This window comes from Scyliorhinus canicula, chromosome 12 (assembly GCF_902713615.1).
Source record: "Scyliorhinus canicula chromosome 12, sScyCan1.1, whole genome shotgun sequence".
Lineage (NCBI taxonomy): Eukaryota > Metazoa > Chordata > Chondrichthyes > Carcharhiniformes > Scyliorhinidae > Scyliorhinus > Scyliorhinus canicula.
In genome coordinates, this window is record NC_052157.1 from 18,922,813 (window position 1) to 18,945,215 (window position 22,403).

Here is a 22,403-nt window from a genome sequence, read left to right on the forward strand (position 1 = left end):
TACAGACCCAATAAAACCCTGGCAGTTCCCATTTATTTAAAGGGATACAACAGCAGTTGGAAACAACTGTGGGCAGCACCGCAGCACAGTGTTTAGCACTGTTGCTTCACAGCGCCAGGGACCCAGGTGCGATTCCCGGCTTGGGTCACTGTCTGTGTGGAGTCTGTACGTTCTCCCCATGTCTGCGTGGGTTTCCTCCGGGTGCTCCGGTTTCCTCCCACAACTCACAAAAAGACGTGTTTGTTAGGTGATTCTGAATTCTTCCGCGGTGTACCCGAACAGGTGCTGGAGTGTGGCGACTAGGGGATTTTCACAGTAACTTCATTGCGGTGTTAATGTAAGCCTACTGGCGAGAATAATAACGATTATTATAAACAAACCAATTGCACAAAATCATTGTCTGTATTCATTTGATCCACATCCCAAATGTGGAGGATATTCAGGTACAATCAGGTGTGGTTTCCAACCAGTTGAAACGTCCCTTGGTCCTCAGTGATTACACAGCCAATGTGCTTCTTGATGTCCAGTAGTTGTTCCACTGCCAAAATCTCCGGAAAGCTCCCATTAGTTGTGTGCCCGCTTTGCTGCCGGATGCCATTGGTTGTGCGGTCCAGTGCCCACTATACCTAACCTCTGGTGATTAACCAACCTGCAGCCCATGCCTTTTGGATCTTGGTAATAACTGGGTTGTAGATTAATTTACCATCCTGGTGCGATGGGGTTGTACCTGCGCATGGTAAAGAATCTGTATACTATGACTGGCACATTTACCATTAAGATATTTGAGTCACTGTCTGCAGGAAATTCTAGCTGTGTGCATGTTATTCGAACCACCAACATAATGCACTGAAATGGTGCAGACTCAGTCCATAGTTCCTCCCATATAGTCACCCCTTGCACATACTCACTAATCTCAGCTATATCTGCGCAGGATCTGGTTTAGGGATCAATTGCACCGGCTATAAGCTGAGAGAGATTGGCAATCAGATCACCCTGGGTGGAGGTATAAGAGAAAGCTGGCAGTCCAATCCTTCTGGCTCTCCTTTGTGTCCATGGAAGGCCTGCTCCATGACGCTCCTATGCCAGGATAAAGACAATTAATTTCTCTGCACTAACGCTTGATTCTCTTTTGTGACTTTCCAGTATTCTGGTTGGAAACCTATTCAACTGCAGCTGTGAAATCCGCTGGATCCAGCTGTGGCAGGAGGCAGGGGCGGCACAGCTGGAGCGCCAACAGCTGTACTGTAAGACAGAAAGTTCCAACATCCTCCTCGCCTACATGAACATCGCACAGTGCGGTAAGTCGCTTTCAGACATGGCAGAGGAAATTAGTCCTCAACGGAGAAGGTGAAGAGTCTTCCCAGGAATATTAAGGGGCAGGACTGTTTTTTTGGTAAATGCGTGAGCTAAACTCTGTGCGATAGATTCCAATTCACTCTTGGGGGGCCCGATATTGATTGCCAATGCACTTTGGGTGCATAAAGAGAGGGGGAAAAGTTCCCTTGAAGATGGAGCGCCACCCTCTTCACATTGTTCCTGCTGCCAGGCATTGTAAGAGGTGAAAAAAAAAGAAATTGCATTTCTATAGCGCCTTTCATTGCCTCAGGGCTTCCCAAAGTGCTTTACCGCTGTACAATTCTTTTCAGTATGGTCGCTGTTGCACTGTAAGAGACGTGGCAGCTGATTTGCACACAACAAACCCCCGCAAACAACAGAGTGATAATGACCGGGTAATCTTTTCTTCGAGTGACGTTGACTGATGGGTAAACATTGACCACGACACCAGGGATAACTCCCCTGCTCTCCTTCGAAAACACGCAGCTGTCATATGGCTAAGTGATGGTGTGATGTTCTTTGTTTTCTGCATGAGCATGGCTTTGGTAGTGTCTAACAAAGAACATTAAGCCAAGTTTCGAACAAAGCTAATTTATTTACACGACAACTAAATAGATTTGACTTGCTTGCTAAGACATAAAAGATTACAGATTCACGAAAACTATGATTCTAATGACAGAGCTCCTGATAGCACGACTCGAATCAAAGAGTATCACCTGATCCACGTGTATGCGCTTGATCGCCATCTAGTGGTTGGATGCAGTTACAGCAAATTGTTAACCCTTCATTATTCTCCCAATATTCATACTGTCACAGGTGGGACCCGAACTTAACGTCCCATTCGAAAGACAGCATAGCAAGCAGTGCGGTGGACCGTCAGCATTACACTGGAGTATCAGCCTAGGATTCTTGTTTGTGCTCAGTTCTCAGGGGGGGAGACTGAATCCACAAGTTGCGACTAACTCAGCCATGGCCGACATTCTCAGAGTTCCTCTTGACCCCCATATTGCTTTCACAGCAGCAGCTCAATGCTCATTTTAAGGGTTATTGAAGAAGGCTTTGCCCTCCCCCCCCCCCCCCCCCCCAACCCTCAAATCACAAGATGGTGGCCTTCTCTGCACCGCACCCTGCACCCCTCCCAAAACTGCCCCACCCCCCAACCCTCCCAAGGACCCCAATAGGTTTCCATGGAGATCCTCTCTTGGCTGTTGTTTTGGCTGCCTTCCAGAGGCAGGTTTAAATCCACGAATGCCAGTCCGTTCAGTTCCAGGTCAGAACACTTTGGATGTCCGATCGGCGGAGTTAGGAGGAATCTCAGAGCCTCTGCGTTTTTATTTTATTGGCTAAGTATTGCTAAACCCCTGAGAACGTTGTGGAGCGTAAAAGAAGTAGCATGAAGAAGCGATGTGTATTGGGCCCATGTTGCTGTTATAACTGGCCTAAATACAATCCACTCATTTTTCACTCGAGGAAGGATTAAATTATCCGCAAATTCAAATTAAACTCTTTTAAGGAAACAACACAGGGGATTTTTTCCACAGTTTTCAATTTGAATTGATGAATTATTCAAATTAAGCAACTTTGCATTAACAAGAGTATGCAGACAGTATCTGCGTAGCTGATTTGCATAGCTGATCAAAATTCTTCTGCAAGTCTTGAACTGCAGACATGGTCCCCACTGTTCTCTGCTTTTGTTTATGTTGTTTGCATCACATTAATATTGGCTAGCGCTAAAGGGTTTAAGCAATAACTGTGTGCTTAGGCCCTCAGCACCTCTCCTCAGTCTCGCGTTTCTCCTCTCACAGGTTGCATCTGTACTGTTCTGTAATTAAGTTCTCATCCAATTTCTATGTTTCTTGCTCTGGTTTGCCCACAGCTGGCTGTGTGGTGCTCGCCTGATTGTGTCCCCCAAGCCTGTCCACTAACATGTCCCACCGAGGTGTGTGTATCTGTGGCGCTGGAGGCCGTACTGCGACTATAACTGTTGTATCCTCGGAGGTCTGCTCCGAGGTGGTCTCCTGGGAGTAAGGAGAGGGGGCCGCCTGGGATGGGCCGGCGCCGTCTGCTGGAGGACCTGCGGGAGAATGGACATGTGATCATTGGGAGGATGGGCCAGTCAGTTAGGCAATAACAACCTCACGTTTGATAAGTTCCCTGGGTGGAGCGTGGTGGTCCCTCACCTCTGTGGCAGACGCCAGCCTCCGCATTGGTGACCGCCCTGTGCTCGGCCACACCAGTCACCAGGACCCGCTCCTTGATGGAGGTGAAGATTCTTAAGTCCGACACCCCATCGCCAGTCTGGACCTCTCCCGTCAATTATGGAAGAGCTTTTCCCGAGGAGACACAGAGAGGGCATCATTAGCCACAGGCGTGCTTCGCAGTGGTGGGAGGGGTTGTGTGAAGGAGGGGTAGGGAGGGTTGAAAGGGGAGGGGCTGGCGGGAGGGTTGGGGGAGTTGCAGGAGAGGAGTGAAGGGGAGAGGGTTGCTGTTGCATAGGGAGTTGGGGGGTGGATGGTCCATTGTGGGGGTGGTGGGGGGCAATGGTATCTACTCACTTGTGCTGCCTGGTGTACGTCGTTGACCTTTTTTCGGCCCTGGAGGCCAGTCCTCCTGGTCACACTCCCCGAGCTCACAGCTGCCGCCACCTTGTCCCAGGCAGACTGGTTGCCCTATGGCTGCCCCTCCAGAACCCCCAGTGGAACAGGACATCCCTCCTGACCTCCACCACATCGAGGAGCCTCTCCAGATCCGCATCCCCGAATCTTGGGGCTGGTCTCCTCGGTGTCATTGGTGTGAGCTGGCTGGGGTTGGCTGAGCAAGTGCAGCTTACGTGCTGCTCAACCTTGTTCATGGGGAGCTAGCGAGCGCGCGTCCCAGCGAATCAGCTGGCGAGCCTTTATTTTGCAGGCGAGAAGCCCGTGAGGCCTCGTTAAGTGGACCAATCAACGTTGAAATTATGTTGTCGGCCTCGCTGGGCCGTGCGTTGGGAAGCTCGCGGCAATTCCTGCTCGCTACCACACTTTGAATTTTTCCCGGAGAATCGCGCCCATGGGCATCGTTAGACTTTAATTAAATCGTCATGGTGGGATTTGAATCCAGGTCCCCAGAGCATTGCGCAGGGGGATGCAATCTACCGATAGCGTTGTGTCCGAACGGCGGTATGGCCGGCAGATGCCGGGAGATCCCTCTTCCGAGATCTACCTAGTCTCGTAAGAACTAATGTGATCTTTTAAATATGTCGCAGTCTGAATACCACCCATTGGTGGGCAGGATCACAATCGGCAAATTTGCAAATTAGAGCGAGACAGCTAGTCCCACTCTAAATATGCACTCTCCCGATCTACCGAAGCATTGGGATCTAACCCCTTGCCTCGGACCTCAGGTGAGGCACTGCTCAGTGCTGGTCCCCATAAAATGGGGACTGGACAGAACATACTTGGTGGGGGTCTCCACGAGATCGGAGGGGATGGTCTCCCAGGAGATCGGAGGTCCCCAAGTGGTTGCCCTCTGGGTATGGGTGACACACTGGCACTGCTGGTGACACCCTGGCATCTTGGCACTGTCAAGGTCCCCAGGAAGAGCACTGCTCGAGACACTTGGCAGGGTGCCAGGCTGTCAATGCCAGTCCTGGCATATCTCCCGCAGTGGTGATCAGAAACCAGGGGGTACCTGGCCAATGTGAGGTAGGGTGTGGGGGGGGGCCTAGAAGACTTCTTTATAGGTGAATTGGTGCTTTGGGGGTTAAGGTGCAGCCATCTGAGCCAGAGATGAAAGTTTTTCATGTGGAACCGCCTAAATGTTCATGAAAGTCAAAGTAGCAAATTCAACAGTAACTTCGAAAAGGGTTCTGGATAAATACTTGAAAAGGAAATATCTGCCTTTGAGGGAAGAGATGGTGGAATGGGACTAACTCATATTCTGTGAGAGGGCCTGTGCAGAAGCAATGAATAAAATGGCCAGCCTGTGCTACATGCATCACAGAAATACATTAGATTTTGGGGAGATCAGCTACACATTACAGGCTACCCTGGTACCCGAGCATCATGGCACTTCCAGGGTGGCAGTGTCAAGGTACCGGGGTGCCAGAGGGTGAGCCAGGGTTGCCACTTGCCCTGCCCCTGACCATCCAGGGGCTCCAAAGGCCTGAGAGAACCCCCATGACCCTGTGCCAAATTTGTTGGACTAGTGCTAATCGTGGCCTGTATGACCTCTCACTGGGGAGCTGGTTAGATAAGAGGAGGCCATTAGATCGAGCTTCCATCTTGGCTAATGAGATGGAAATCGCCGTTAAGTGACCTCAATGAGCTCTGTGCCGCGTCTAGACGGATCTCGCCAATGGGAGAGGGCCAGTTAGATCGCAAATCGCCCGGCGCCTGATGGGGTTCCATGATTTCGGACTCTCCCGCGATCTAATCGGCACGCACCGACCCTCACCGGCCTCAACGTGCCTGCTAAATCGCGCCCATAGAATACAAACAGCAAAGAGGGTTTGCTAAAGCTAGACAAATTATATGTTGATTGCAGAATATTACGCTCAGTTTTGAAAGGTTATGGATGGGGGGCAAGAGATCCATTGAGGTGTAATCACGCTGAGAGGATCTAATGGAGATTTGAAAAAAATTTGAGGGATTTTGATAAAGTAAGTCTGGAAAAGCTGTTTCCACTTGTCACTGAGATGGTAACTGGAGGACATAAAAGTCACCAGCTTAATGACAGGAGAGACTGGAAGATTATTTCTTGTTTATTTCTTACGTTATTATGGGCAACAAGCAGGGAAGATGGATTTGAGGCGAAGATACATATCGGCCATAAACGTTTTGAAAGTGGGTCAGGGCTCGAGGGGTTGTTAAGGCCTACTTCTTGCACCTTGTTAGGTTTAGATTGTTTAGAAATGGAAAGTTCTGGCAGCATCAGTGGGGGAAGCAAAATCCACAATGGCTTTTAAAAGGGAAATGGACAAATATTTGAAAATACAGACATAAGGGATGTGGGGAAGGAACAGGGCATGGGACTAATTGGAGACTCTTTCAGAGGGACAGTATGAGTGTGATGGGCCAGATGGCTTCCTCCTGTGTTGCAACATTCTATGGCGACGGGCCAGATAGCTGCCCCTTCCCATTTGTTGCTGAGCACCCTTTATTAAGCAATTGTTGTACAGGTTTTATATGCCCTTGAAATTAGGCTTTACATTTGATCTACTTTATTAACACAGTCACGTTTGATATTTCAAGCACTGTGGAACCTGAAATGTCTGTTTCATGACTGGCACTCTGGGCTGTACACCAACCGATCCGAGCACTGTGTTTTGGCGTTCCGTCTCTTTAACCTGTCACTGACATTGACCTGTTGAGTCCTGGGTTTTAGTTTAGAGCAAGACAAGGGAGCGATCTCATTGCACAGCCTACAGCAGCTTCTGTCCCGGACACAAGACTCTGACACAGCCAGAGCAGTAATTTTGTCGACACACCACGCCTCCCGCTTTAATCTTTGTTCTCTCGGCCTTCCACTGCCGCGGACACAAGTCTTACTGGATCTGTCAGGTTCGGGTGTGTGAGATTGATGTTTTTTTTGTTGTCCTGCTGTGCAGAATTACCAGAGATCAGTGTGAGTCACAGTAACCTGTCGGTGAAGGCCGGAGAGGACGCGGTGGTGACCTGTAACGGATCGGGGTCTCCACTCCCTGACGTCGATTGGAACGTCACTCACGTGCACTCCATTGGCATCCACCAGGTAAGGGAAAGGGAAAGAACTTGCATTTGTGTAGTGAATCATGGTTGGGCACATAAAGATAAGTGGGAGGGAGGCAGGCGTCAATCAGTTACTCCAGAAGCCAGAAAGACAGTGCCGTGAAGTTGGCAAGTGTTCCACTTCTCCGAGAATCAGGTTATTTGCTTCATCACTCCTTCCTGCCGGTCGTGTCTGTCTGGTGCTGTTATTTTGAAGGAATGAAGAGCCGTTTTCTGTCGCTGAGGACCGCTGTTACCTGAGCTACCTATTGTTTCGCCAATAGTTCTGTCAGTAGATTGTGTGTGGGAGGCCGGTACTGTCGTTAAGGTTGCTGCCGTTGCCAAGGTCACTGTTGTCGATGTGTACAGGCGCTGTCAAGGTTTGGTGTTATTGCACGCAATTGTGGAAGGATGCTGTTGCCAAGGGTAACTGTTGCCTAGGGCTACCATTGTTGAGGGTCTCTGTTGCCAAGATCACTGTATTTGAGGGTTGCCTTTATTGTTGGTTAAATTGAAGGGTGCTGTCGTTATCAAGTGACTCTGCTCAGTGAAGGCAGATTCTTCCATTGCTAAGTACTCTCCGACATATCAGTACTCTCCGCAATAATGCTACCCCATATAATAAAGCTGTCGGGTTTACAATTTTGACACCTGTTGCCTGTGCGCCCCGGGACATAGATTCCGGAGCAGAATCATGGAAAAAAAGGACCGTGTGTAAGTTCGAATGACTTATAAAGTCAGATGGAGCTTGTGGTGACACAGGCTAATGGAAGAGTTCTCAAACTGGTCATTTGGACATTCTGAATTATCCCACTGTGTGCCTGAACAGGCACTGGAATGTGGCGACTCGGGGCTTTTCACAGTAACTTCATTGCAATGTAAGCCTACTTGTGACAATAAAGATTATTATTATAAACTGAGCAAGGTGTACGATGCAACACATCTTTGCCAATCGTTGCACAGTCGGCTGTTGGTTGAATTTAACAGGCAGCCTGTTGATTGACTTGGCTGCTTGAAATTTTGTTTCAACAACTTGCATGTTTAGAAAAATCCAAGAGAGTTTTTCCAATCTCTCGAAAAAGGGACACTTCGCTAGAGTCTGTCTGGGCCGACCTAAGACTCAGAAATCGAAAACGCACCAGGCCCGACCCATGGACTCTCAGCCCCACAGACCCTGCAAAGAGGCTTCATGCCTGCCTGGAACGCCCCCGTCAGATGCGTCATCAGCATCGTGCAACTCATGGGGGCTGCCATCTTGGCTGCCGGCTCCGGCACCAACCAACACGTGTGACCGATGGGGGTGGCCATCTTGGTCGCCATCTTCACCCCAGCCCGACATGTGCGACTCATGGGGGCCACCATCTTGTGATTCCACCGACCGCACAGGCTACCCGCAGCTGGGTGCAGTCACTCTTGACCAGTCTCAGCCGAAACAGCTGATGAACTCCATGGTGGTCGTCCGGGTCAACTGGCACAAGACCCCCTGTCTTTTCGGCTCTGGGAGAATGGAGAGCTTTGTCCACTCCGACACGGTAAGGCGCTGCTCCCTCCCCACCTATCCAATCCTCCCAAACAATCTCCCTTGCCTCCAGGTCCCATTCGGTTCAGATCCGGGGGTACCGTATTGCCAATCTCGCAATGCAGGGCGCAGAGTACGCTCGTTTTAAGCTCTGCGTCCTCCCCCACCTCTGCGTCCCCCTACTGCTCAGATTGGACTTTCAATGTAACTGACCTTACAGTTCAGCGGACCCTTGCCCCCCCTCACGGTGTGCAGCCTCATAACCCTCAAGGTCTCCCCCCCCACTTCACTCTTTGTGAACCTCACTCCTGACTGTAAGCCCATTGCCACCAGGAGCAGTACAGTTCACTAGACATGACGTTTATCAAGTTGGAGGTCCAGCGACTGTTGAGTGAAGGGATCATCGAGGCCAGCAACAGCCCCTGGAGAGCGCAAGTGGTGGTCATCCGGACCGGGGAAAAGAATCGGATGGTTGTGGACAGAGCCAGACAATCAACCAATTCACGCAACTCGATGCGTACCCCCTCCCCCACATAGCGGTGATGGTCAACCAGATTGCGCAGTACCGTGTGTTCTCAACGGTCGATCTGTAGTCGGCCCACCACCAGCTCCCAATCCGCCCATGCGTGTGCCACTACACTGCCTTTGAAGCAGCTGGGCAACTCTTCCACTTCCTCAGAGTCCCCTTCGGCGTCACTAACAGGGTCTCGGTCTTTCAGAGAACGATGTACCGAATGGTGGACAGTACGGTTTGCGGACTACATACCCGTACTTGGACAACATGACCTCTGCGGCCATGATCAGCAGGACCATGACGCCAACCTCCAGAGGTTCCTCCAGGCCGCCCAATCCCTCAATCTCACAGACAACAAAGAAAAGTGCATCTTCCGTACTACCCGACTAACCATCCTCGGCTATGTCGTAGAGAACGGAGTCCTAGGGCCCGACCCCCACCGTATGCGCACCCTCATAGAACTCCCCCCTTGCCACAGCCTCAAGGCCCTAAATCGATGCCAGGGGCTGTTCTCCTACGATGCCCAGTGGGTCCCCAACAATGCCCACAAAGCCCGCCCACTTATTCAAACCATCACTTTTTCCCCTGACGGATGAGGCCCGCTCGGCCTTCAGCCGCATCAAGGCTGACATCAGCAAGGCCGCAATGCACGTGGTAGACGAGTTCATCCCCTTTCAGGTAGAGAGCGTTGCGTCAGACGTCGCACTGGCCGCCGCACTCAACCAGGCGGGCAGGCCAGTGGCATTCTTCTCTGGGACCCTCCACGGGTCCGAAATTCGACAGCCCTTGGTCAAGAAGGAAGCGCAAGCCATAGTGGAAGCCGTGCGGCACTGGAGATACTACCTAGCCGGTAGGAGGTTCACCCTCGTCACCAACCAGCGATCGGTACCCTTCATGTTTGACAACGCACAATGGGGCAAAATAAAAAATGACAAAATCATGAGGTGGAGGATCGAACTCTCCACCTACAATTACGATATCAAGTATCGTCCTGGGAAGCTCAATGAGCTCCCAGATGCCCTGTCCCGCGGCACATGGGCCAGGGCGCAAGATGACCAACTTCGGGCTATCCCAATGACCTCTGTCACCCGGGGTCACCTGGCTTACCCACTCCATTAAGGCCCGCAATCTGCCTTCTCCACTGAGGAGGTCAAGGCAATGACCAGGGACTGCCAAGTCTGCGCGGAGTGCAAACCGCACTTCTACCGGCCAGACAAGGCCCGCCTGGTAATGGCCTCCCAGCCCTTTGAGCGGCTAAGCATTGACTTCAAAGGGCCCCTTCCCTCCACCAACCGTAATATATACTTCCTCACCGTCATCGATGAGCACTCCCGCTTCCCCTTCGCTGTCCCCTGCCCCAACATGCCCTCGGCCCAGCGCCGGCCCTAGGGTTGCTGGCGCCCCGGGCAAGCTGAACTTCGGCGCCCTTCGGGGGGGGGGGGGGGGGGGGGGGGGGGGGTGGTGGGGGGGGCGAGGGGTCGAGGGTGGGGGGGGGTGGGGGGGTGGTGGGGGGGGGCGAGGGGTCGAGGGGGGCGGGGGGGGCCGAGCCCGAGGCCGGGGGGGGGGCGGTCCCGAGGGGGGGGCCGAGGGGGGAGGGCGAGGGGGGCAGGGCGGGGGGGCCGAGGCGGAGGGGGGGGCCGAGGCGGGGGCGGGGCTGAGCCCGAGGTGGGGGGGGCCGAGCCGAGGTTCGGGGGGCAGGGGCGGGGGCGGGGCCGAGGGGGCGGGGCCGAGGGGGCGGGGCCGAGGGGGCGGGGGCGGGGCGAGGGGGGGGCGGCGGACGGAGGGCGGACGGAGGGGGGACGGGAGGATGGGGCGGGAGGAGGGGGCGGCAGATGGGGGGAGGAGGGGGGCGGCAGGAGGGGGGCGGAGGGGGCCGCCCTGGGGGAGGGCGGCCACCGCGCATGCGCTGGTTGGCACCGGCCCAACTGCGCATGCGCGGGACCCGAGTCTCTGGCGCCCCTAGCACATGGCGCCTGGGCGACTGCCCGAGTTGCCGGGCCTTGGGCCGGCCCTGCTCAGCTAGTAATAAAGACCTGCACAGCATCTCACAACTGTTTGGTTACCCTGCCGTACGTGCCACAAGCGTACCAGACACCAGCGTTCATGAAGCGATGAGCTACCGTCAGTACCTGGCTCATCAAAGGCAGTTGCATCCGAGGCAGGACCTTAACGAGCTAATAACCCGCAGGGATACGGGTGCAGGTGGAGAGGTGAGAACGGCAACGGTATGGAAGGTCGCTGTCTGGCCCTCGAGGTCTAGAATGTCTCCCGATCCCGCCGCTGGGCAGGAGGTCCGCCCCGTACGCCCTCCACTAGCCATCAGATCCACTCCTCTGCGCGGCAACGAACAAGACCCCTCACGACCAGTTTGTTTGTCCTTCCAGCAAGTCCCAGTCTCCGGGGTCTTTGCTTCCTCTTGGCTGACAAACATCCGGTGACCAAGTCCTTCTCCGGAGGCACAATGAGGAGCCATAAGGACTGACCCCTGGTCGAGAGGGTCCATCTGCTCTACAACCAACCCCCAGTACGCCTACATCGTGCACGCAGGACGGACGGCAAGATACGGGTCTCCCTACGGGACCTGGCACCAGCTGGTTCCCGTGCCAATGCGCCCCCCTCCCCGCTGCCCATCCACCACACCCAGTGCCCAGTACGCTCCCCTGGGTCTCCTGTATTGTCCCGTGCCGCCACTGCTGCCACCCATCACCCCCCTGCCTACCCCACCACCGTCTCGACCACCGCCGGACTGAGGCTCAAGCTCCAGACACAACGCCCCTGGAGTCACCACCTGGAACAACCGTGCCCGCCGCACCACCAGAGCTGAGGGAGGTCGAAGAGAACGATCCGACCTCCAGATAGACTGATATGTAATGACCCCGTCAACCCCGCTAGACTGGATTATTTTTAACAGGGGATGAATGTGGTGAATGTAATCACCTAATGCATGTATGATACTGTAACCTACGACCTATGACCTGGAAAGTGGTGATACGAGCCGCTTCCAGGTACTGTACTGTAACACCAGTGGGCTGCACCTCTGACTCCGCCCTCACGGGGCCATATATAGACCGGCCGGGGGGCCGCCTATGGGCGGCATTCATCTGTACAACCGACTCGGGCTAGGCAAGTTCATGATTAATAAAGCCTAATGTTCACTCACTCTCTCTGCCTCTCGGTGAATTGAAGGTGTATCAAGGGGGGTTACCCCCTAATGAGCCCTCTTGGCACTGCCCTGTTTATGTTCTCCATGGCATAGCACCCTTGGGAGGAGCAATGCCCAGACTTGCCCCACATGCCCCTGGACCCACAGGCACCTCCGTGCCCTCGGCGTGGTCAATATGACTTTTTTGCTTTTGAAAACCAGTAGTTATTTGCGTCAGCATGATGTCATGCCGCTGGGGGAGGATACACCCTGGACAGACGCTGAGGTGTTAAACCCATTCATTACATTAAAATTGATTTAAATACATGGAAATAAGGTTCACACCCTTGCTCGGCGTGAACCTGATTAATTTAGTAGAGGGGGGTAGGGAAGATATCAAACTGAGATATCACTGGTGCAAATCCCATTTTTGTCCACTGGAGAGATTTGTAGATACATAGATACATAGACGATAGGAGCAGGAGGAGGCCTTTTGGCCCTTCGAGCCTGCTCCGCCATTCATCACGATATGGCTGATCATCCAACTCAATGGCCTCATCCTGCTTTCTCCCCATAGCCTTTAATCCCATTCTCCCCAAGTGCTATATCTAGCCGCCTCTTGAATATATTCAATGTTTTAGCATCCACTACTTCCTGTGGTAATGAGTTCCACAGGCTCACCACTCTTTGTGTGAAGAAATGTCTCCTCATCTCTATCCAAAACGGTTTACCCTGAATCCTCAGACTGTGACCCCTGGTTCTGGACACACCCATCATCGGGAACATCTTCCCTGCATCGACCCTGATCTAGTCCTGTTAGAATTTTATAAGTCTCTATGAGATCCCCCCTCATTCTTCTTTAGCGGCTATTACAGGATTTTTGTCCACGGCTAATGGGGCCGTCGGATCGCGCCCTTCGTTATTGGCCACCCATGTTATTTTGCGCCCATGTCACTTTCCGGGGGCACAAAATCACAGCCTCAGACTGCACCTCATGTGTGACAGCCCAGCATCCCTGGGGTTCCACAAATCCCTCCCTCCCAACTATGCACTCCACCCCTCATGGTATTCCCCATTCGCATGGGATTCTCTGACCTTTACCCTCAGAATCCAACCTGGCATGACTCCACACTGGCCCGGCCACCCCCCTTGACCCGAAGAACACTTCATTGCACTCCCAACTATACCCCTCTGAGACATAACATATTGGTCTGGACAGACAACACCATCAACACAGCTATGAAGCTACGACTCTACATGTCCATAGTTGTATCAAATGCAATCAATGCCAGTGAGAGACATGGGAGAGATAAGCAAAGGTGTCACGTAAGTTGGACATCTTTCGCCAGAGCTGGCCTTGTAAGACCCTGGGCATCAGATGGAGAGACAGCGTCACCAATGAAGATATACGACAGAGGACTAATCAGAGGTGCCTGTGAGACCTTGTGACAGAGAGACACAAAAGCCTGACAGGACAAGTATTTTGCCTTCTGGACATACGACCCATGAGAGAGACAGTAGAATGGACATCACCAGAAGGACGAAGGTGACAGGGCTGATCAAAGAAGGCCCGACGACGTACATTTAAGGAGGACCTTCAAAGAGTGGGCTGAAGCAAAAGAAATTGTGATGGACCAGGGGGACGATGGTGTCTTGCTGCCACATGCCCCCACACAAAACCAGAGAAAATAAGTCTAAGTAATATGGAGTAGATATTATATTGATTCATGTATTAAGCACTTACAGTCCCTTGGGGGTGAGGATGAATTAGTTCCGATTGGTTTGATGGTTTGTGAAATAGCTGATGGGTCCAATGTGCGATTTGAAGACCTTGCTACATGTGGGACAGGTGATACTGAAGGGCTTGGGTCGATTGGCTGTTTTGGAAGTTTGTGCGCTCCCTCAGATGTCTCGACCTTCCTTCTGCATGCTCCTGGCGAAATCTCTTGATGTGTTTGCTGCATTCCCAATTGAACCTTCTCTGATTTGGTCTGTCACAAGCCAACACGGTGGGTATGTTTGAGCTCTTCAGGGATGCTTTGAGGACATCCCTCAAGCATTTTTGCTTTCCTCCTCAGAGATCCTGCCACGACTGATCTCCCAGTCGATCAATTCATAGAAAGTCTAGGTTCCATGTGAAATGACTCAGTAAAACCTCAGACCTTCACAATTCTATCTTCATAAAGTTAACAGTTTGTTTTTTTAAAGCAACACGCTCTGAATATCCAACTGAATCAGGGGCTGATTGTCAACAGGAGTCCCGGAGTCTCAATTTATATCCTGCACCGTATTAACAATCATCACTCAATAGGATTGACAGGATATGATGGTGCTTGCTGAATGTTCAATCTGATCTTTTCACACTAATAACAGCTCTGAAAAGGTTATTTTTGTTGGCTTGTTCTGCTTGTTGATTAGTTTCTTGTCCTGTTGCTCCCTTTCAGTCATGGTGAGTGGACACCCTGGGAAGCCATTACTTGCGGCGGAGCAATTGGCATGAGGAGCTAAATGGCCTCCTTCAGAGCTGCTTCATTCAATGAAATACCCCTTCTGGATCAATCCCACTTCTTAGTCATGATGTGGAGTGCTAGCATTGGACTGGGGTGGGCACCAGGTTAAAGTTCAACAGCTTGATTTGGAATCACTAGCTTTTGGAGACTCACCTGATGAAGGAGCTGCGGTCCGAAAGCTAGATATTCCAAACAATCCTATTGGACTTTAACCTGGTGTTGTAAGACTTCTTACTGTGCCCACTTCTCAGCGTTCTCAGCCAGCCTTTCAAACCGTTCTCGAATAGCAACACTGAATTGCCCCTTGAACCCGCGTAGACCATCCCCTTCCAGATCTTTCCTGGTTACTCAACCTGCAACTTGACATCCCACTCTTTTAGGGAAAAGACTCTTTAAGGTGGATGTAGAGAGATTCTTGTCAGGTAAGGAATCAAAGGTTATCGGGGTAGATGGGGAATGTGGAATTCTACGCGTACTGATCAGCCATGATCTTATTGAATGGCGGAGCAGCCTCGAAGGGACAATGACCTGCTTCTGTTTCAATTTCATGTGATTGTATGGCTTCCCTCCAAACTCGAAATTCTTAATTTTCAACCTTTACCCCTGACATTGAACCTGTGAACTAAAAAATTTGAAGAAAAAAAAAAGAGGGACGTCAATTTGCTGTAAGGCATTGAGCAAGAGGTAAGATTAGCAGACAGGGCTCATGGGGAGCAAAACACTAGCCTGGTTGAGATAGGCTGATTGCCCTGTTTCGTGCGCCAGCACATCACCTGCGATACCATCTAAGCCAGCTTAACTGGCTATCCATCTCTCTGCTGTTTATGCAATCTGACTGTGTACAATTGGGCTAAATCGCTGGCTTGTAATGCAGAACACAGCCAGCAGCGCGGGGTTCAATTCCCGTACAGCCTCCCCGAACAGGCGCCGGAATGTGCGACTAGGGGCTTTCACAGTAACTTCATTGAAGCATACTTGTGACAATAAGTTATTATTATTATTACAAAACGCCTGTGCAATGTTAGTCCCTGCAGCTTGGAGTAAATCACGGAGAGCATGATGAAACAAAAGCAGGTTTGCAAACTCGAATCAATTTGCCCGATGCTCCAATGAATAATCGAGCGCCACCTCACCCATTGAAATGAATCCAGCAGACGTGTGTGTGTGTGTGTGGGGGGGGGGGGGACCTCCAGTCTCACCAGCCTAGAAACAAAAGGCATTGTAACAGGCTTGCTTTTTACATGAAAAAAAAATGAAGGAAACATCAGCGATTACACTGGATGGAGGGGGGTGGGGGGGGGGACTGAACCGCAGGAACGCAGAAGGGGGATTAAGACGAATATTGTTGTCGTCACTAATCTTTCTCTTTAGAATCACACTGTGATTGTAATCCTCATACCCTGACCTTTAAAACAAGGATGAATTAAACTGAGGCAGTTTTATGATTTGCGACGTGATGGTGTAATAAATTTGGCAGATGCCAGCCTCTTGTTTTGATTATGGTGCTGCCTGGAGGGTGGTGTGTTAGGATATTAATGAGCTCGGTGCTTAGTAATTCCACAAGCTGTGTTGTTGCTAGCTATTCAGTTCTTGGACTCCCTTCACATTTCAGGCAGGCACTCTTGGTGTGGGCGATCCGGACGGGAGGTTGTGGTGTACCTGCTGTCCCTGTGTGTGATCGAACAGCTCATGTTACTTGGTCATCCAGCGCATTGGGCCACATCCTCCGTCAGTGTCCCATTAGCTGATGTCAGTTTGGACCTGTTCTGAGCGCCAGGGGGTGGGAAGAGAGTAATTGGATCAATCTTCCTGCTCCTTATCACTGCTCAATGCCAATTACTGGAGGTGCTTGTTTATGGATGTCAGATGAGGTAAGGCTCAGGCCTGGCTGTATATTCAATTGGCCCGATAACATCGTTTAGACACACTCACGCAAGGAAATTATTTGAATTTATGTCACAATTTTCACATCCTCAAAACAGCACCTAGCGTTTGATAGCCAACTACTTTTGAACATATGAACATACGAATTGCCAACAGGAAGTAAGGCCACTGGCCATAAGACCATAAGACATAGGAGTGGAAGTAAGGCCATTCGGCCCATCGAGTCCACTCCGCCATTCAATCATGGCTGATGGGCATTTCAACTCCACCTACCAGCATTCTCCCCGTAGCCCTTAATACCTCGCGACATCAAGAATTTATCTATCTCTGCCTTGAAGCCATTTAGCGTCCCGGCCTCCACTGCACTCCGCGGCAATGAATTCCACAGGCCCACCACTCTCTGGCTGAAGAAATGTCTCCGCATTTCTGTTCTGAATTTACCCCCTCTAATTCTAAGGCTGTGCCCACGGGTCCTCGTCTCCTCGCCTAACGGAAACAGTTTCTTTGCGTCCACCCTTTCTAAGCCATGTATTATCTTGTAAGTTTCTATTAGATCTCCCCTTAACCTTCTAAACTCCAATGAATACAATCCCAGGATCCTCAGCCGTTCATCATATGTTAGACCCGCCATTCCAGGGATCATCCATGTGAATCTCCGCTGGACACGCTCCAGTGCCAGTATGTCCTTCCTGAGACAGGCCCCTCAAGCCTACTCCACCATTCAATAAGATCAAGGCTGATCTAATTGTAACCTCAACTCCACAGTTCCGCCTGTCCCCAATAACTTTTTGTTTCCCTTGCTTATCAAGAATCTGCCTTATAAATATTCAAAGCCTGGGATTTTCTCTGATATCGGCAAAGGCCAATGTTGGACCTTAAAAGCAGCGATGGCAGCTTTCACCATCATATATAATGACGTCACTTAGAAAACAAACTCGAAGTCCCGGGTTCCATAACTTATCGCTGTTGGGGTCAGACACTTGATGATCCGGATGCCATTTTTAACGTCAGGAAACGCAGCCTGTCACTCATGTGGGGAGAGAATGATTGCTTCCTGGTTTGCCATTCTCGTGAAATCCGACACCTGGTCTTCTGCCGATATTTTGCACTCACATCGCTGAACTTGCCAGTTGCGAACGGGAGTGGAAAGTCCTGGCCAAAGATTCTAGGTGCAAATGGGGACAGAGTCTTGCAGCGCAAGAGATTAGTCGGGTGTTACCCGGTGCTCAGAGGGTCTAGAAACTCCCCGCTATCTAACGCCCATCCGAGTCGATTGGGGGCCTCAGCAGGGAACTCCCTGACGAGTCCACACTTAGCCCCATTTTCAGCAAGAAACAGCATTTTTAATGGCATCCTGATCTCTCAAGCCCCCAACGTGACCCCCTCCAAACCCAGTATAAGGGAGTCCATGGCGCCCCCAACGGCATGCAAAAAATGCCAGCTTGGCATCTTGGCAGTGCCCCTGGCAGCTGGGCACATTCACCATGCCAGGTTGAACCCAGGGGCACTGTCAAGGTGACAGACTGGCAATGCCAAGGTGGTACCAACAGTGCCAGGGTGTCATCCTGCTCAGTGGCCATGCACCTGGGGGCGCTCCAATCCCCTGGGAGACCCCCCACGAGTACCAAACTGTCTGGTCCCCGTTTGTGGGGACCAGCACTGAACAGTGCTTGCCCGAGGTCTCCAAATTAGATCCCATGCCTTGGTTAGATTTTGGGAACGCATATTAGAGTGAGACTAGCTGTCTCACTCCAATATTCAAATTTGCCAGAAATTTATCCGGCCCATCGTGGTTAGATCACGCAAGGCGTGGCAAGCCGGGTAGATCGAGAAGTGAGTTTCCCGACATCTACCGGTTGCGTTGCAGTGTGCCATGCTGATTTTCAAGTGCAACGCAATCTGTAGGTCCCATACTCTGCTTCTTGACCTCCTGTGTTTTGAAGAAAAGATTTCCAAAGATGCACAATCCTATGAGAGAATAACATTCTCCTCGTCTGTCTTAAATGAATGACCCCTTATTTTTAAGCAGTGACCCCTTGTTCTAGATTATAGAACTATTGGACAAGTTATTTTCGTGAGAACTCTTTATTTTCCACACAACAAGATCCCACAAATAGCAAGTGAATGAATGTTTTAGCTCATTTGAGAGTAGGCATCTCTCAGGACACATTGGAAGAATTCCCCTGCTCACCTGCAGATACCTGGGAACCCCACCACCTGGAGGTTCCACTCAAAGTCACTCACCACCCTGACTTGGAAATATATCACCGTCCCTTCACTGTTGATGGGGCAACATCCTGGAACTCCCTTCCTAACAGCACAGTAGGTGTACCTACACCTCAAGGACTGCAGCGGTTCAAGAAGGCAACTCACCACCACCTTCTGAAGGGCAACTAGGGATGGGCAATAAATGCTGGCCTAACCAGCGACGCCCACATCCCGTAAATGAATTTTAAAAAGCCTTTGTAAACATGCCCTAGAATCTCTCGCATTCACTGAAGCAGGCAGATGCAGCCACTGTGTTTTGACATTTCATTAGAGAGGTAAAATTCCCCGTGAATTGCACTGAAGCAGCAGCCTTGGTCCGGTGCCCATGTTCTGCAGTGGAATTCGAAAGTCTAGCCTTCTGACACCAAGCCAAGAATGCTACTGCTGAGCCAGATGTAATGTTTGGATCAAAGAACAAGATCTCAGCAAGAGTCAACGCCTCATACACTTACCCCAGCGAGTATCTACATAATTATATATTTTTTTAATGGCAAGGCCAGCATTTATCATCTGTCCGTAACTGCCCCTGAGAAGGTGCTGGTGAGCTGCCTGGACCACTGCAGCCCATTGGGTGTAGGTACATCTACAGTGCTGTTAGGGAGGGAGTTTTGATTCAGTGACAGTGAAGGAACGATGATATATTCCCTAGTCGGATGGTGATGGGCTTGGAGCGGAACCTCCGGGTGGTGGTGTTCCCATGTGTCTTCTGTCCATCTCCTTCTAGATCGTGGGTTTGGAAAGTGCTGTAGAAGGTGCTGTCTATTCTGAGTAGAGTCAAGAGAGTGGAGCTTTAGCGAGAGCTAACTCTTGTGGAATCATAACCTCAAACATTCACTTCCTCCATCCTGGCATCCGGTGGCAGCAGCATGTACCATCTATAAGGGTCCTGTACCAACTCAACAATGCTTCTCTCACATTGCTGCCGATTTTTGGTGTGGTGATACCCGTGATTCTTGAAGCCTGAGCTTGCTAAATTCAGTTTGCTGGTCGGATCATCGGCTTACCTTGAATTTATTGGGTATTCACATGTGACGCGCTGTGAAAATTGATCTGTGACCCACACAAAGTCGACTGCCTAAACCCGAACACATATCTAAGCTTTGCGAAATCAGTCAAAGACTCAAACGTACCTTCAAACTACCCCAGGGCTCTGTTTTCGCCCCAACCCTTTTCAATCTCTGTATCAATGATCTGTCTCCAACCCTGACTCAGACGTTCATCAATGCCGACGATACCTGCTGCGTCTCTCTTTTTCTAAACTAGAGGCAACACTAAATAACGATGTTGTAAGGCTGATCAACTATTGAAAGACATGGCCTTCAGCTCAGCAGCAACAATACAGCCTCAGGTACATTCCACCTCCAGAGTGCCGGCGCCAAGAGGGAATTCAACATCTCCTTGAATAGCAAGAGACTGAATCACGAACAACATCCTGTTTATCTGTGTTACTCTTGACCTAAGAGCAAGACAGCTGCAAAGATCAAAGTGCAAAGTAACCTCCTTCACAAACTTGCCTGCTCTTCATGGGCTACAGATGCTCAAACCTTAAGGACCTCAGGTCTTGCCATCGTCTACTCAACTGCAGCGGAACCTGCACCAGTATGGGACAATTCATCTCATACCAGTCTTGTAGAGAACCAGCTCAACACACCATGGGTATCATCTCAGGTACCCTCCAATCAAATCCAAGTCTCCCAGTCCTGAGGAACATCCCCTGCCATACACAGACACATAAGGAGGGAGATTGCAACGAGAAAGCTCCTGGAAAAGGTTTACATCAATCCAAGCCTGCCGCTACGCAAGGACATTACCAAAGCCCCCGCTGCTCCCCTCCCATCACGCCAACCTGCATGGCTAAGACCACAGTGCCAAGGAATAACAGCAGAAGCCCTGTGGCAGCAGGAATGGAACCAACAGGCCACCATTAAAAACCACTTCCTCATCACAGATCCCACAGCCTGCCCATGCAGCTTCAACCTGCCATGCCAACGTTCAACACACCTCAACCATTTCCACACGAGTGCAGAAAATTGTGAGGCCTTGCAGGGAACTCAAACCGATCATTGACTCACATCACTGAAAACTGCCCCCTGACAAAATTCAGTGGAGGGCTCAGAGAGCTCCATTTAGCCGCTGCTCTCACTCCTGCCTGGCTCGGTGATTCCTGTCCACAAGGAAAGAAAATGCTTATTTGACAGCACCTTCCAAATCTGTGACCTTTTAGGACAAGAGGAGTAGGTGCATGGGATAGCAGTCACCTCCACGTTTCCCTCCAAGTCACATCCTGACTTGGAAATATATCTCATTCTTTCATTGCAACAGGGGTCAAAATCCTTGAACTCCATCCCTCCGTAACAAGACTGTGGGATACACCACATGGATTGCAGCAGTTCAGGAAGATGACTCACCACCACCTCCTTAAGGACAATTAGGGTTTGGCAATAAAGCTGGCCTTGCCAGAGATTCCTGTAAGTGGTGGCATAGTCGCAATGTCACTGGACTAGTAGTCCCACCAGGGCAGATGGTGAAATTTGAATTTAATAACACTCTGGAACTAAAAAATCTAATGATGGCCGTGAAACATTTATCCATTGTTGTAAAAACCCATCTGTAGGGAAAGAAATCTGCCATCCTTAGCTGGTCTTACATGTGAATTTGACTCACATGAATGATCTCAAGCCGCTCAGTACAAGATGGGAAAATAGATGCTTTCCCATTCAGCAATGCCCATATTCAGTGAATGAATAAAAAGAAAATCTGCTTTGCGGGAAAAATGTAATGATCCCAAGTTTGGAGTCATGGGCCATTTAATTGGGAGAGTGGTTGGTGAAGACCCCTTGGTTTCCCTCCTGGCCTACTCCCGCTCCTCGTTCATATGTTTGCATATTCCTGCCTCTACCTCAATTGAGTCAGGGGAAAGTAGACCCACGGGAACTGGAATCAATCCACCTACCCTGGTTACTGACTCCCCCACGATGGCTATGTTGATTGGGGGACATTACTTAAAGGGATGATGGTGGATAGGCAGTGGCAAAAATTCAGAGTTCATAGGTAAAAGGCAACAATTGTTAATTCCTGTCTGGTGCAAAAATAAAACAGGAAAGTGGCCAAACCATGGCTTACAAGATAATTTGAGATAGTATTAGATCCAATGAAGAGGCATGCAAATTTTCCAGAAAACACAGCAGACCTGAGAATTGGGAGCAGTTTAAATTCAGCAAAGGAGGACAAAGGGGTTGATTAAGAAGGGGAAAATAGAGTATGAGAGGAAGTTTTTGAGGAACATAAAAACTGACTGTAAAAGCTTCAAATGGTATGTGAAGAGAAAAAAATTGGAGAAGGCAAATGTAGGTCACTTACCTCGGAAACAGAAGAATTGGGCAGCATGGTAGCATGGTGGTTAGCATCAATGCTTCACAGCTCCAGGGTCCCAGGTTCAATTCCTGGCTGGGTCACTGTCTGTGTGGAGTCTGCACGTCCTCCCCGTGTGTGCGTGGGTTTTCTC

At 50.6% G+C, this 22,403-nt stretch overlaps 1 protein-coding gene across 1 annotated transcript in view; it reads left to right on the plus strand.

Annotated features, from left to right (window-relative positions):
- LOC119974515 (NT-3 growth factor receptor-like) overlaps positions 1–22,403 on the plus strand; it is a 917,203-nt gene that overhangs the window by 425,883 nt on the left and 468,917 nt on the right. The window contains exons 5-6 of the mRNA XM_038813455.1: positions 1,144–1,298; positions 6,923–7,065. Of these exons, the coding sequence (XP_038669383.1) occupies positions 1,144–1,298; positions 6,923–7,065 (298 nt within the window). The remainder of the gene's footprint in view (positions 1–1,143; positions 1,299–6,922; positions 7,066–22,403) is intronic.